At 35.7% G+C, this 17,451-nt stretch overlaps 1 protein-coding gene across 17 annotated transcripts in view; it reads left to right on the forward strand.

The window, feature by feature from the left end:
• The window catches only part of FRYL (FRY like transcription coactivator), a 283,659-nt gene that overhangs the window by 85,780 nt on the left and 180,428 nt on the right, over window positions 1-17,451 (forward strand). Inside the window, exon 1 of one of the 17 annotated variants that reach the window (XM_074229486.1) lies at window positions 16,204-17,175. The exons of 14 other annotated variants lie outside the window; for them this stretch is intronic. In XM_074229486.1, coding sequence (XP_074085587.1) covers window positions 17,103-17,175 — 73 coding nt within the window. In that variant the 5' untranslated portion in view covers window positions 16,204-17,102. Of the gene's footprint in view, window positions 1-16,203; window positions 17,176-17,451 lie in introns of those variants that run through there. 2 more of the 17 variants (XM_074229494.1, XM_074229495.1) reach the window with 2 other exon arrangements.

Below are 17,451 nucleotides of genomic sequence, written 5' to 3' on the forward strand. Positions count from 1 at the left end.
GTTTCTTTTTCTTCTCTAATTGCTGAAGCTAACATTTCTAATATGATATTGAATAGTAGTGGTGATAATGGACACCCTTGTTTCACCCCTGATCTTACTGGGAATGCCTCTAGCCTCTCCCCATTGAATATAATGCTTGTTGATGGTTTCAGATAGATACTGCTAATTATTCTAAGGAACAGTCCATTTATTCCTACACTCTCTAGTGTTTTTAATAGGAATGGGTGCTATATTTTGTCAAAAGCTTTTTCAGCATCTATTGATATAATCATATAATTTCTGATAGGTTTTTTTGGTTGATATAATTGAGTATACTAACAGTTTTCCTAATGTTGAACCATAATTTTATTATTTTTTATTATGTTTTTAAGAAGAATACTATAACTTGGAAATATCAATTTATATTTTATTGTTTTTTCCCCAGTTTTGTTTATGTTGGTAAGACTTTTTGCCAATGTTGAATCTTTTTTTCATAATTTCTGATTAATATATTTGAACTTCCAAAATGTATTTCTACAAAATCTCAAATAAATTCCATTTTATTAAGAAATAATAATATCCTAGTTCAGTGTGAAATGATAGGATATTTGTGAGTACAAAAAAAAAAAGAGATGATTATTAGTCAGGACCATTGGATCCTAATGGAAAGCTATTTTATCTTTCATGTTAAGCTTAATCATTTGTATCAATTAAATGTTGCTGTATATTATGAGGAGGGCAATTAGGTAGCACAGTGAGTAGAGTATCTGGCCTGGAGTTAGAAAGATCCTCAGGATTTTCTAACTGTGTGTCCCTGGTTAAATCAATGAACTGTATCTACCTCAGTTTCCTTATCTATAAAATGAGCTGGAGAAGAAAATGACAAACCACTCCAATATCTTTGGCAAAAAAAACTCCACATGGAATCAAAAAGAATTGGACACAATTGAAACAACTGAATAACAAGAACCATGTGAGACAGATTTTTAAAGTATTGAAATAAGAGAAATAAGGAGCAGACATTGTCCGTTGGAATAACAACTGTAATCTTATGGCAAACTCCATATATACTCAATGAACACATAACTTCATCGGTGTTGACTGATCCAAATTTCCATTGGTACCTGTCTAATCAGCATGACCCTTGGTCATGTCCTGATCATTTCTGTCATTGGTGACCTACTCCAAGTTACTGTCTCAGGAATTTTCCTTTCTTATTTTCTCCTTACAAAATTGAAGATATCAGGAGAGTGCATGTACAATGATTACACTGGATACACTAGTTACCCCTTGATCTTGTCATATGACCAACTCATTTTCTTTGGTTCTTATTTAGAGTTCCTTATCTGTTAGGTGTTATATCTTGCTTCACACCCATGATGTACCTTTACATTGCCTTCTGTGTATCACTCATTTTTAATTTGGGAGGAGGGAGGAATAGTGGCATCATACATTTGGATCTAGAAAAGGCATTAGAAAACCTCTTATTCAGTTCTCTTGTTTCAATTAAGGTCACTGACTGAGAGATATCAAATGATATGTCTCAGGTCACCTAAGAAATAAGTGGCACAGCCAGGATTGGAAATTGGTACTTTGACTCCCAAATTCAGAGTCCCTTCTACTGCATCATGGAGATTTTAGTTTTCTTTGACTTGGAACCATGCAACCCATGAATACCTATAATGGTGTGTGTGGCTAAATATCATATAAATTTTGAAAAATATTAGTGTGTTATGTTTTGTTTTTTTTTTTAGATGAGGGGCAGGTAGAGATTGCATGTTGTCATAAAGGATCTCCATTGAAGAATGAGACTTAATAGCAGGAATTCCCTATGCTTGATGACATCAGAGATCTTTCAATTTGGTATTTTAGAAGTATTTAAAGTTTTTATACGGCTAATAATGTATAAAAATATTGATGCTTTTTTCCTCCCTTTAGTTAGAGTATAAACATATTTTCATTTCTTTTGCAGTCTTTCTGAGACTAATGCATTTATGAGTAATCATTTTCAGTATCAAGATTATGGGAAGATTCCATTGGGAAAGTATATTCTTTTTTTAACAAAATTCTTTCTTTTTATGACACATATCTTATATGCATAGTTTATTGACTTATTTAAGTTATTTTATATAATCCATTAATCTTTGAATCTCTACCCTGGGGCTGTTATCCCAATTGGTGAGTGAATACAAACTCAATTAACCTCTAATGCTAGTTATCTCAGACTATACTTCATTTTCTATCCATCCACAAAGAATCCTGTTTGGATATACTATTTTCTGCTTTTAATGATGTATGAGTTCTCCCTGGAGCCCTTTTTCTCTATATTGATCTCTGAACAGTAATCAAATAAACACTGCCATTGCTACTGGAAAGGATGTGGCAGCTGATTGATCCTATAGTTCTATCCACAGTCTATGTGGGTATATCAATCTAAAGTATCTTCTAATCAAAGTCCAAATCAAAAATATCTTCCTTGCGTGTTTCTTCTGTCTCCTGATTAGATTGTAAGCTTCTTGAGGATAGAGACTGGTTCACTCTTGTATCACTGATGCTTATCATGGTATCTGATACTTAGTAGGTGCATAATTCATTTATTCATCCAAATTCTTGTTTTTATGCTATTTACAGGTAAGAATAGGAAATTGAAGAGTTGAGCTGAGCTGTACTTGAATTCCTTCTATTCTACTAATGAGCATTTTAAAGTTTATGAATGTGATAATTTATTAGGCATATATAATTTTCAGTAGTAGTATTTGCTAATTTTGTGTCTAATTGAACTAATTGAAACAATATTCCTTAAATACATAAATGAATCTGTATTCTTCTCAATGGCTTATTCCCTCAAATAAGATTGCAACCTTGCTATGCATGTTTGTCATTTGTAGCTCTTGCTTATACCTTTCTTGGAGGCTTCCTCACTTCCATTTGAAATCAGGGGCATACAGAGGTTCTCTGTTCTTGACAAAGACTGTGGACTAGCTCTTTTAAAATTCATATTTCTTAGATGACATCCTGTAACCAGTTCTTCCAGCTTGTCTCCTGTCTGTAATGTTTTATAGGTTGCTTACACCCATTATACATTTCTCTATATCCTTTGAATAATTTACAATTTCACTTTTTCCAAGAATAGAGTATTCTATGACCCATAACCAGACAGGAACTTGGGAGAATATTTATGTCAAAAGCAAGGTCTTTGTTGCTTGTAGTCAGTAAAAGAACTTCTTGCATTTTTCCAGATGCATTCTAGATCATCTCTTCTTGTTGTTCAATTCTAAACCCAACTCATCATCCATTTGAAATTTATTAGCTGTAATTGTTTTTTTTCCTCTTTTCCATTTCCTTCTACTAGTTTTATATTTTTCTGTTATTTTGTTAGAACTTTGCTAGACTTAAAAGGTTTTTTTATTTCTTCTTTCAAACTGTAATTACAATTTGGATAGGCTGAACCAAATGGATGTTGGAGCCTTGCTTATGCTCTCTTGATCTGAATAGACTAGCTTCCTATAAGAATGAATGATTAGAAAGAATTTAACACACTTCTACTCAAGTAGGGGTTAATTAAAATGCAAATGTAATAAAGATCATGGTAATCAATTTAAAGAGTAACAAAACTGATAAAGAGAATGGTATCATTTTCAGTAGTGCTTAATTGCAGGCATAACTAGGATCACTGCTTAATTAGAACTAATATTCAGGTGATGTAATAGAAAGAAGTTTGGAGTTGGCATTGTCAGATAACTTCTATTCCAGCCTCTGGCATTAATTGTATGCCTCAAGGCAAGTCACTGAACATTTCTGAGCCTTATTTTTTAAATCTCTGAGGTAGAAATAATAATGTCTACATCCAAAACTTATGGGACTCTGATGATTGAGATATGTTTGTAAAGTGTTTTGTTAGCCTTAAAGAACTGTATCAGGTGTTATTAAAATAATGTTCTAAATTACCCTAGACAATAAAGGAAGAGGGAAGATTCCCTTAACAACACAAACAAAAGATTTACAAAATTTGTCTCCAACTGATCTTAACACTCCCTATGCCCATGGTTCCCTGCATCATACCTATCTGTGTATTAGGTTTGGAGGATCTTTAATTTTGCTGATGAATAAGTGTCTTTCAGCAAGCCATTATCGTGTCAGACAATGTGCACCAGGAAGATAAACATATGTCAAATGTCCAGTCAGAAGAAAGGACCCCAGGAAAGGATTGTGTGTCTACTGTGTGAACTCCAGGGCTGCAGTGAGCTTACAAGATCAAGGGATATCTGAGGCTTGGTTTAGATATCTATAGAGTGCAGCCTGCACTCTATATGTCTGTCTGTGTCTATGTACATATGTATATAGAAACAAAATAAACAAAGGAATAATGTAGGAGATTATCCTTAAGTTGTGTCTTGATGGAAGTTTGGGATTCTATGAGGTAGAAATGAGGATAAGTATATTTGGAGTTAGGAGATGGCCAGTACCAAGGCAGGGAGGGAAGGGAAAAAAGTTAGCTTTGGATGCATTGCAAAGTATGTGAATGTAGCTGCTGGCTTTTGAGTTCAATTCTGCCTGTGAGGAATCATGATTCAGACCTCAGAATTTAGGTGTAGAAGAAGTAGAGATTTATTAAAAGAAGTTTCAGCCCAAAGAAAGTCATAAGGGAAGGAGGGAGGGAGGGAGGGAGGGAGAGAGAGAGAGACAGACAGAGAGATAAAAGAACAGTCAAGCAGAATTGACTGGACCAGAGAGTCTAAGATGACTGGCCCAGAGCAGAGGTCCAACCCAGATTTTTATGGTCTTGCCCCTTATCCAGAGAGCAAAAGGTGAATTCTCTTCCCCCCTTACTGGACTCAGAATTAGGTAGAGGGTTGAAGCCTGAGGAAATCAGGATATGAATTTTATATTAAACAATGAAACAATGGTGGTCGATTTACATCTCAATAGGGGGCGACCTCCACATAATTTAACAAGATTTAACAGCCTTTAAGATTACAGATTGTTTCTGCTACATTCATAATTCTCCACATCTAGTCCGTTCACATCTCTATATCTTTTCCCTGCATCAGGAAGGAGAATAATGTTTGAGAATGAAAAGATAAGTTGGGATCAAGTATATGGAGGGCTGTAACCATAACCAGAAGAAACTGATACTGTAGATCAGAAGTGTCAGATTTGATATCAGCATAATTCATAGGGTCAGATTGAAATTAAAATATAATTGGGAGGTGTTTAATAATATAATATGTAGGTAATGTTAATTTATGGTTTTCTGAGTCAATATATGGCCTATAAAGATCCTTTTTTATTTGAGTTTGTTGCCATTCCTATAGGTAGTTGGGAGCCATTGGAGTTTATTGACTAGGGGATTGACATGTTTAAACTGCTCTTGAGGAATATCACTTTGGGACTTAATGTAAAGAGTGGCTTATAATAAGGAGAAATTCAAGTCAGAGAGATAGTTAGGAAGACATTATAACAGTCCAGGTGAAAAAAAAATCTGTCTCTTTAAGTGTAGAAAAGAGCTTAAATGTTAGAGATATTGTTGAGATAGAAATTGTGAGATTTAGCAAGTCACATAGAGCTGAAGAAGAGTGAGGTGATGAAGATGAAATTGAGATTGTGAATTTGGAATCCTAAGTAGGGTCTATCAGTGGTAGTAGTTTTGACAGAAATAGGGAAATTTCAGGACATCAGTTGATCAAATAGTGAACTAATTATTGGGGTTATGGAGAAAGGCATAAAACAGTTTCTGATCACTAGGAGCTCACAGTTTAAGTTTAATGAAACAAGTTCTGTATGAACAAGATAAACTGGGGATAGTCTCAGAGGGAAGACACTCAGATTAAGGAAATCTGGGGAAGTTTTTGTGAATAAGGTAGGACTGGAGCTGACATTAGAGACAAACCAGGAGGCTGAGAGGAGGATGGAGAGAATTCTAGCATGAATGAGAGCCAGTGAAAGGACTCAGGAGTCGGGAGATGTGTCATTGTAAGGAATACATGGAGACTAGTGTCACTAGTTCAGAGAGTATGAATGAGGAGGAAGAAAGCTGCAAAAATATGAAAGGACTAGGTTGGGATGGGCTTTGAAAGCCAGAGATTTTGTATTTGATCCTGGAGGAAAGAGAGAGCCAGAGGAATAGGCAGCTGATTTGTTAGGGTCTGAGTTTTATGATCATTTGGACAGCTGAGTGGATGATGGATTGGAGGGGGGGATATATTATGAGGTTGGAAACAATAGGACTTAACCACTGAAGGAATCAACGATGAAATCAAGGTTGTAAATCTGGATGGCTGGGAGTATGGTGATATCCTTTGCAATAATAGGATATTGGGAAGAAGGGTAGAAAGATGAAGAAAAATAATTAGTTCAGTTTGGGACAGAATAATTTTAAAATATTTATAGAGCATCTAGTTTGAGATGTTGAAAAGGTGGAGGTATGAGATTAGAAGTGGGGAGAGAGAGAGTGGGACTGGACAAGTACATCTGAATGTCATCTACATAGAGACGATAAATGAAATCATGGAACTTCATGGGATCATCAACTAAAATAGTATAGAAGTGGGGTGCGGGGAAAGGACCCAGGACAGAACTTTGTATAGGTGTATGATTAAGGGTTTTTGTTCGAATTTGCATCCTCCAAAAGAGGAAAAGCACAAAGTGGTTCATTATTATTATAACAAAGGTAAAGTCAAAGGAAGCTTATAACAATAATAACAATGATTCTTAATAGTATTAAAAGTATAACAAATGAAATTAAGATGATGAAAGAGATAGGAAACATTAAAATAATCAAAAGAGATAGAAAGTTTTATCAAAGATAATCCAATAACCAGACAACCAAATGAGCAGGATCTGAGAAGCGCATACCCATGAAAGACACTTCAGGCTGGGGAACCCTGGTTTTCAACAGGCTCTTCCATAGTCCAGATCAGAAGGTTCCCCAGGCAGAATGTCTTCTCCATGGATGAGATTCCAAAGCGATCTGAGCAAGGCTTGTATATAACTATGGGATTCTAAACAAAGAAGGTATAGTGCCAAGTATCTATGGTGGATCAGAAGAGCCATACTGAAACTGGCTAAGTTTCAGAAGGGATGTTTCTTTCTCTAGATAATAAGGGAAGGGGGTACATTTACAGGATTGGTCAAATTCCCAGGAAATGCTCCCCTCCTTATTGGGGACTGGCTAGGTTCCCAATTATATGAATGTTTTACTAACAAGGTCACTATGCCCCCTGACTTTTTTTGCTATTTTTATTCAGGTTATACTAGGGATATGCAAGAGTTTCACTGATTAATGATTCACTCTGGCATGCCCTCTGTTTAGCTTGTGTGATATGGATGATGATCGAATGAGATTTTTAAAGAGAAACCAGGTTATAGAAAGAAAACCAGGAAAGAGTTGTGTCAATAGAACCTACAGAAAAGAGAGTATCAATGAGAAGAGAGTTATCAGCAGTGACATAGGAGACAACGATCTAGAATGAGGATTGAGGAAGAGTTGTTAGATTTGATTGTATTTCAATTGATGAACTAAGAGTAGAGGAAGAGGAAAAAAAGTGGACACATTTATTGTGGAAGTCCATATCAAGAGTTTAGCCATGAAGATGGCAACAGGAGAGGATCATCTCTTAGGTGTTCTCTCTCTCTCTCTCTCTCTCTCTCTCTCTCTCTCTCTCTCTCTCTCATATTTCCAAACTTATAAAATAATGACTCTAACTGAATTTTTGAGAGACAGAACCCACAGAGGGTTCCAGTGAGGCATTTCTCCAGCCCAAGGTAACCCAGAAAAGAGCAGAAAGGCTCAGCTCCACAGGGTTAGAGGGGCAGTCTGCCAGATTGAAGGAACTTCAGCCTCCCGGAGGCAGCCCCAATGTGCTGGGAGCCTTAGCTCATGGCAGCGGGGGCAGTTTCCTGACCTACACCCAGGGGAGCACCAGGCACAACTTGGAAGATGGGGGGGGGGTGCTCTGCCAGAACAAGCACATGAAGCCCAGATCCAGGAACCAGAAGCAGGCTGAGCTGGTAAGCAGGAACCCCCAGGCGTGAGTGCTGAGCCTAGGGAGGGGAGTGGAGAAAGACTTCCAAGGTCTGTCCTCTGTCCCTGGAATAGGACTCTGGGGCTCTGACCACATTCAGATCCTGATCCCAGTCTAGGACCCCTATAGAATGGCAAGCCCCCCCCATCTCAGTCCCATGGCAGAGGGGTGCACTTGTGATCATTCACAGACCAGGAGAGAAGACAGAACCTCACACACAAAGATACTTTGGGGGGGTTATCCCAATAATTCTCAAAAGCTCAGGAAGTACCCCCAAACCAGGCACAGACTGGAGAAATGAGTAAGCAGAGAAAAAAGAGGAACACCATTGAGAAATACTTTGTCTATGATCCCAAGAAGGATCAAAATACTCAATCTGAAGATGAGGAAGTTCAAGCTCCTGCATCTAAAAACTCCAAGAAAAACAGAAATTGGGCTCAGGCTATGACAGAGCTCAAAAAAGACTTTGAAAATCAAGTGAGAGAGATAGAAGAAAAATTGGGAAAAGAAATGAGAGAGATGCAGGAAAAACATGAAAAAGAAGTCAGCAGCTTAGTCAAGGAGATCCAAAAAAATGCTGAGGAAAATAACGTTAAAAACCAGCATAGGTGAAATGGATAAAACAGTTCAAAAAGTTAAGGAGAAGAGTGCTTTAAAAAGCAGAATTGGCCAGATGGAAAAGTAAATAAGAAAGCCCTCTGAGGAAAACAAATCCTTCAGATGTAGAATGGAACTGAGGGAGGCTGCTGATTTTATGAGAAATCAAGATAGAATACTTCAAAACCAAAAGAATGAAAACTTAGAAGAAAATGTGAAACATTTAATTGAAAAAACAACTGATATGAAAAACAGACTTAGGAAAGATAATTTAAAAATTATTGGAATACCTGAAAGTCATGATCAGGAAAAGAGCCTTGACATCATTTTTAAAGAATTACTACAGGAAAATTGCCCTGATATCCTAGAAGCAGAGGGCAAAATAGAAATGGAGAGAATCCACTGATCTCCCTGAGAAAGAGATCCAAAAAAAATAAAACAACCTCCAGGAATATTATAACCAAGTTTCAGAATTTCCAAGTGAAAGAGAAAATATTACAAGCAGCCAGAAGGACACAATTCAAATACCATGGAACTACAGTCAGGATCACACAGGACTTAGCAGCAACTACATTAAAAGCTTGTAGGGCTTGGAATATAATATTCTGGAAGGCAAAAGAGCTAGGAATGCAACCAAGAATCAACTACCCAGGGAAAAAGATGGACTTTCAGTGAACCAGGGGAATTTCAAATGTTTCTGTTGGAATGGCCAGAGCTGAACAGAAAATTTGATCTTCAAATACAGGACTCAGGTGAAGCATAGAGAGTGGAGGAGAAGGGGAAAATATGAGGGACTTAATGATGATGAACTACATGTATTCCTGCATAGAAAAATGATACTGATAATATTCATATGAACCTTCTCATTTAATAGAGCAGGTAGAAGGAGCTTTTATAGATAAAGCACAGGAGAGAGCTGAATTTGAAGATATAATAAAGTGTAAAAATGGAGTCAATGGTTAAAAGGGAAATGTAATGGGAGAAAGTAAAGGAGAGGTGGAATAGACTAAGATATTTCATATAATAAGATTTTTTTTGTTACAATGAGCTATTGCAATGATATGGAAGGGTGGAAGGCAAGGGGAATGAGGGAACCTTCGCGCTCGTCAGAGGTGGCTAGGAGAGGAAATAGCATATATATATATATACACACACACACACACACACACACACACACACAAACACATATACATATATACACACTCAATGGGGTATAGACATCTAGATGAAGAAGGAGAGAAGGGGGATGGGGGAAAGCGGGATGTGAGCAATGTAGCAGAGCAGTGGTCAGATATAATGCATTTTCTTTTTTACTTCTTGCAAGGGGCTGGGATTGGATGGCCTGTCCGGGACCATAGGGCCAAGTGGATGCTGGGCCTAAGGGGTGGTATGTGGGCTCAGGGCCTCTTGGCCCCAGGGCCGGAATCTGTCTGCTGTGCCACTCAGCTACCCTAAAGCTCATTTAAGAAGAGGGACAGAGTGAAAGGAGAGAGAAAATATATAGTAGTAGGGAGGTATGAATGGAGGAAGTTGCGATCAGCAATGGCAACAGTGGAAAAATATGGAAGTAGCTTTTGTGATGGACTTATCATAAAGAATGTGATCCACCCGTGACAGAGTTGGAGGTGTTGGAACACAGACTGAAGCACATTTATTATTATTATTATTATTATTATTATTATTATTATTATTATTATTACTATTATTTTTTACCTCAATTTTTTTACTTAAATAAACTTGATTTTTAATGGGAGATTTTTATTTTGAATATTTGAGGAAAGATAACCAGTAAGCAGTTGGTGATCTGGAATTGAGTCCATGCTATACAAAGTTGTGATCCTTCATTATAAAAAATGATAATTGAAACCATGGGTGTTAAAGAGTCAATAGATAGAATATAGAAAGAAGAAGACCCAGGATAAAATCTTGAGTTACATCTGTAGTTAGAGACTGTATGATATAAATGATGATGATCCAGAAAAGGAGTTTCAAGAATGATTAAACAGTAAGAGAAGCCAAGAGAAAGCAAAACCCCCATAAGACCTAGGTTAGAGGCCCGGTTTAAACACATGGAACACATATTTGTACTTTTTTTCCTTTTTTAAAAAGAAGTGGATTGATAATTATGTACCTGGTAGGCCAGGCAACTTTTCATCTTTGGTGTATCTTTCAAACTTCTCTCTAAAGTCTAGGTAGGATAAGCATGTTTTTCTTTTTTTTAATAAATAAAAATTTAATTATTATCTTTTGTTTTTACATTGTCTTCATATGCCAGTGTGTCTTCATGATTCCCCTTCCAAAGAATAATATCCCCCCCCTTTTTTTTAGTTTTTTGTAAGGCAAATGGAGTTGTGGCTTGCCCAAGGCCACACAACTAGGTAATTATTAAGTGTCTGAGACCGGATTTGAACCCAGGTACTTCTGACTCCAGGACTGGTGCTCACTGGTGCCACCTAGCCGCCCCTGAATAATCCCTTTTTGAAAGAAAAAAAAGGGAAAAAGTTCAACAAAACTCATTAAATCAAAAAAGGCTTTCAATATGTTCTTTGTTTGATACTCATAATGTCCTTCCTCTACAAAAATTCAGGGACAGGTACAGGATCAAATCTCATAGTCCTTGCATGTTTTTTCTTGATTCTGCTTCACTTTATACAGATTCATATAAATCTTACCATGCTTCCCCATTCCAAGTATGCACTATTTATTATGGTACAGTAATTGATATTTCATTTCATTCATGTACAACAATTTGTTTAGCCATTTTCCTACTGAATGGGCATCTTGTTGGTACTGGTAAAGAACTATGGCAGTGGATACCCATTGATTGAGAAATGAGAAATGATTTTTGAAATAGCAGAAAGACTACATGAAACAACCTGAAACCTAATGGATTTTCATCTTGTTTTTAAAGTATATCTTGGTATGGAGGAAAGAACTCTACAAGACTAACTTCTGAGACTATTTCCTCATATGCATGTTGCTGATCCTAATGTTGTAATGTGTACCTCAGAAGATTCTATAAGGATTAAGTGTTTTGTTAACTTTAAAACATAAATAAATGCCCTCTGTCATTACCTCATCATCCTAGTTGTGTCAGGAAATACTTTAAAAGATTTTAGTTGTTAAAAAAAAAAAAGATGGAAAATTGAGTTCTGGCCTGCTAAAAATCTATATAGCATCTTTCCCAGCCCCTCTTCTCTTTTATTGTTCACTTTCTTATGTGACTCCTAATTTAATGCACAATATAAGATTAGTTTATGAAAGAATAAAAAAGATTTTTACAAAATTCTTAGAGTTAAAATTGAGATCACAAAAAAAGGGGAAAAGACCTACATGTACAAGAATATTAATAATAGCTCTTTTGGATTGGCAAAGAATTAGAAATTGAGGCAATATTCACTAATTGATCAATAGCTGAACAATTTGTGGTACATGTATATAATGGAATATTATTGCTCTATTAGAATCATTGAGCAGGCAGATTTCAGAAAAATCTGGAAAGACTTACATGACCTGATGCTAACTAAAGTGGGCAGAACCAGGAGGAAGAACATTGTATATCTTAACAGCAACATTGTGGGATGATCAACTATAATAAACTCGGCTCTTCTCAGCAATACAGTGATCAAAGACACTTCTAAAAAATCTGTGATAGAAAATGCCATCCATATCCAGAGGAAAAACTTGTAGAATATGAATGTAGATCAAAGCATAATATTTCTGCCTTTTTTAAACTTGATTTTGCTTTAAAAAAAATAAACTGAAATTCTGGGAAAATGAAGCTTGAAAATAAAATTTAGATAAATTTTACAATAGTAAATATCACTATTAAATTAACAGTCTGGAGTAGATTCTACATCCAAATCTACATTACAAACTATGTAATATTTCCCAAGACATTATTCTCATAACATTTTACTTAAACTGTATAGTTTTAGGTTATATTTATGTCTATAACAACTGTTCTTTGAAGAAAGCAGTTATAGTGACTTCCATTTGAGATTAGATTTGTCCTGTTTCACCCCATAGAGCATACCTAAAAACCAGGGTAAAAACTGTCAAGACAAAGTTAGATGATGTAAAGGGAAAAAATTCTCTAAAGTTTGAATGAACCCCAAATATAATAGGTTACCTTGGGAGGTAATGGACTTCTCTTCATTCATTTGGGGCTTTTGAGATAAGAATGGATGAACTATATATTATGATAGAAAGGCATTATTAATCATTTACAGTTGGGCTAGATCCCTTTCTGATATTCCTTTCAAATCTTGAGGTTCTAATTTTGACTCATTGACCCTTGAAGCCCTTTCTAACTCCAAATTAAAAAAAAACTTTTACAATGCAAAAAAAGACAGTAAGTTTGTTTTTTGTTTTTTGTTTTTTTAGATTTTTGCAAGGCAAATGGGGTTAAGTGCTTGCCCAAGGCCACACAGCTAGGTAATTATTATTATTAAGTGTCTGAGGCCAGATTTGAACTCAGGTACTCCTGACTCCAGGGCCGGTGCTCTATCCACTGCGCCACCTAGCCGTCCCCAAAAGACAGTAAGTTTAAATGAGAGTTTTGTTTTTTAAGATGACAGCGAATCTACTAATTTCATTCTTGTTATTTTTTTTGTTCTTCGTTCTTGAGGAGGACCATGACATCAAGGAGGTAATGCCATGACATACAAGTGAACTGGATTTAAATAAGAGAGGACTGTGCAAAGACAGACTTTCATCTCCAGAGCCATTTGGTTCCAGTGGCAAGATATAGATCAGAGCGACTGGAGATGGCTCATTCCAGAATACATCCCCTCTCACCTTTACCTTTTTCTCCTCTCATTTCTCTCTTTCTCCCAGACCAAATTGCAACTTCTTAGAGAGTTGCCTGAGCCAGTGTGAGGTTAAATAGTCTATATGTTAGAAAACTTCGCTGCTTTTGTTTTGCTTTTTAAAAAAACTTATGCTTCTCTTCCTCTCATTTTAGCTGTATGAGAACAAAAGCAGCAACTTAGAGTCATGTCCACAATAGTGACTGTTGTTGGCTTTTGGTAATTTTGGTGATTTTGCTGATCTAATGGACTTGGATCTGCTCTGGATTTTTATTCTCAGTGTAACATTTTTTTGAGGAATGAGAAAGTAGTTCATTATTTAATATTAGATATAGAATTGGTAACTAGGCAATTAAAAAAGCAGGCAGCTAGGTTTTACATACAGTGGATAGAAGGTGGTACAGTGGATAGAGTTCCTGGCCTGAAGCTAGGAAGATCTATATCCCTGAGATCAAAGTTTGCCTCAATATGTATTAACTGTGTGACCTTGTAAAAAGTCACTTAACCCTGTTTTCCACAGTTTCCTCATCTATAAAATAGTACATACTGGAGAAAGTATATCAAATCACTCCAGTATCTTTGCCACAAATACCCTTAATGAGGTCATGATGAATTGGACACGATGGAACAATTCAAAAAGCATTCAGAATGGATACTTGATTTTCCAGAAAGTTCTTCTAATGTAGTAGGTAGAGGGGGCAGCTAGGTGGCACAGTGGATAGAGCACCGGCCCTGGAGTCAGGAGTACCTGAGTTCAAATCTGGTCTCAGACATTTAATAATTACCTAGCCATGTGGCCTTGGGCAAGCCACTTAACCAAAAAAAAAAAAAAAAGATAGGTAGAGGTATATGTGTGTGTTTGTGTAGGTGTTAAACTGTTAATAAGATAGTGGTGGTAGGTGATGAAAGACAGAAGAATTTTGAGGGGTTAATCATTTCTTTTTACCATTAATGTAATGCTTGTGATGGCTATTTGAAACTGTTCTACTTATCTATTTCATTCTTTACTTTTTTCGATTTATCTGATAGATGCTACATAAAATAGTTTCCAAAAACCAGATACTAAGCTATTTTTATATATGCCTGTATATTTTTATGTAGGGGTTGGCCTGCATACAGTTTGAAAGTTTGTTTCATCTAATAAATCCTATTTTATTTTTCCTCCATGGGACATTTCATTGCATATAAGTTTTAAGGTAAACTTGAAAATGTAGTTCATGTCATTTCTGTGTCATTTTTTTTAAAATATCCTGTTTCATGAAAATAGAATAGATAAAAGAGACTATATCAAATTGAAGTTAAAAGTGCTGATTAAGCCTTTTAAAATAATGTCCCTTTTTTTGCTACAAAAAGAGAAAAAAGAGAAAAGTTCAGGAAAACTGATCAACATCAAAAAAAATTGATGTTATATGCAATGATCTACACATGTGGCATTTCCCATATAGCTCTTGATAGAGGAGAAAGGGAAAATGTCTTCTCACTATCTGTTAATTGTAGCCAACTTGTTCATTTCAGTTTCAAGATGTTTAGTTTTTTGGTTAGCTTTTCTGTTTACATTGCTGTGTATTCATTGTGTATATTTTTTCCTCTGTATATTGTCTTTCTTTCCTATAGATTTCTTTGTATTTAATGTACTTCTCAGTTCTTAAAACATAGTAGTTTTTTTTTATTTTTAAAACCACCATTTATCCACTTCCTAGTGAGCATTTACTTTGTTTCCAGTTTTTTTTTAACATATAAAATTTTAGTGTATATGGAATTCTTTTTGTCAATGATCTTTTTGGAGTATCTACCTAACAGTGGAGTTGAATCTCTCAGTCTTAATTACAGAGTTTCAGGCAGTTTATTTTATTTACATATATTCATATTATTTTCCAGAATGGTTGTACCAATCTACAACTCTACCAATAATGCCCCAGTGTGTCTTCATTTTCTCAATCTTTCCCAATCTACTGACTATTCTTGACTTTTATCATATTTATCTTTTTAATTGAACATCAGGTGAAACCTTAGGTTGTTTCATGTCTCTTATTAGTGATTGGAACATTCCTTTATAAAGTTGCTTGTAGTTAGCAGTTATTTGTTTGAGAATTATCCTTTGACTTCTCTTTTGAGCTATGGATTTTGGAAATTATTTCTTTTAGGTGTTGATAGCTTGGACCCTTAATGAAAGGTACTTGAAATACTTTTTTTTCTTCCTTTCAATCTGTGGTTGTTCTGATTGTGTTGTAGCCCTTTGTAGTCAATATAGAACAGAAATACCAACTTAACCATAAATAGTGAGGCAGCAAAGTGGTACAGTGAATAAAGTCTGTAAGACTTTAATCCAACTCTGACCTCATTTAACTTCCCAAATGTGTAACTCTGGATAAAGTCATTTAAATGCCCTGTGCCTCAGTTTCCTAAAAACCAATCAACACACTGCCCCTCCCTCCAATGTTGAATAGTGAATCTTTACTTTCATAGGTGGGTAATGGTTTGAACTTTTTTGTATGTTTGTGGCATAATAGTTGGGTAATGCAATCAAGCATAAAGAAGGCCATTGTAAAACTTCAGTGAAAATGATTATCCTTTTCCTTACCATATAAATTTCATGTAACCAAAGATACTCTTTTTACTTCTCTTTTAAAGTGTGGAGTTTAGTGAATAGTCACTTAGGTCTTCAGGTTCTAAATTTAGTGATATTTCTAATATCTCACGAAACTCCCATTATAAACCTACCTCTTTTTATTTTTACATGAAAGATATATAAAAGATTCTTTTAAATGGATTGTAATTATTACTTTATTTCAAATAAAATGTTTTTACAAAAAATCATATTGAGTAAAAGAACTATCTTTTAAAGTTATTATATAGTTATCTATTTCTGAGTTTATATATATTTTACTTATGAAATGAGATATAAGTTATAAGAGGCAGGAACAAACTTTGCTCTGAGCTGAGGCAGTTTTAGAGAGCAGATAGAAGCTTAGAGCATCCATGTTCATTACATCATCTTCTCATTCCATTAGCCAGCATTATCTTTAGTGGATTTAGTGAGATGACGTACTCTGCATCATCATAAGCATGCTGACAAGTCAGTGCTTACCAGTCGGTATTTGGAGCCTTGGATGGAACATCCTACTAAAAGACCAGCTAGAGGAGTAGCATTCCTGAAATGAAGGTCTGTTTGGAATAAAATGCTACTCCTTTGATCAACTATTTAAGACGATCTGCTTGAAAATCTTGTGCCAAGTGCAAATTCATTTTTATTTGTAAAGCAATTAGAGCTTCTGAAATAAGTTGAAGTTGGCAGTGCAGAGCTCCACCCTTTTATGTTTACTAACAACATGGACTATCCTGAAAGGCACTTCAGAAACTGCCTCTTAAAACTGCTAACAAAATAGCAACCAGAAGACAGTCTCTGCAGTTTATGCCTCTGCATAAGTAAAGGTGAGGGTGTCCTTCAGGGTGCTTACAATAAAGTTGTAAGCTTTTATTCTTCCTGGATAGTCATCTGCATTCAGCAGTGTTTCTACTATAGTTGTGCGTCACTCAGAGACTGCATGGTAATGAAACAGCGATCCAGTGGGCCAAAACTCTGCTGCCTGTGAGCAAAGAAGGGACTAACAGTTTGACCAGCCAGACCAACACAACCATTGCTGCCGCCGCTGCTGCCACTGCTTTTGTTGTAGCTGTTGACTGAGACATAATGTTGAGCCTACAAGATTCAGTGTTTTTTGAAATTAGTTTAAAGTCCCTATTAAAGTCTTGGAGCAGTAGCTGTAAGTATATGTGCTTCTCATTGAGATAAATGTTTTAGTGTCATTGCCATTTTTGCATGCTAATTCTGTAAACCCGACAGGAATGGAATAAAAGCTATTGAAAAAATAATCTTTTATGAATAATATTAATAAAACTTGATATGATATATTATAGAAAACATATTCTGAGCTTCTTATAGACATGCCATATTATAGAGTGGAAAAGTTAAGGTTCTTTTATTTAAAAAAGAGGTACCTTTTTGTTTTTCTTTTTTAATTACTTTGTTTCTGGCAAAG

This window comes from Macrotis lagotis, chromosome 3 (assembly GCF_037893015.1).
Source record: "Macrotis lagotis isolate mMagLag1 chromosome 3, bilby.v1.9.chrom.fasta, whole genome shotgun sequence".
Classification (NCBI taxonomy): domain Eukaryota; kingdom Metazoa; phylum Chordata; class Mammalia; order Peramelemorphia; family Peramelidae; genus Macrotis; species Macrotis lagotis.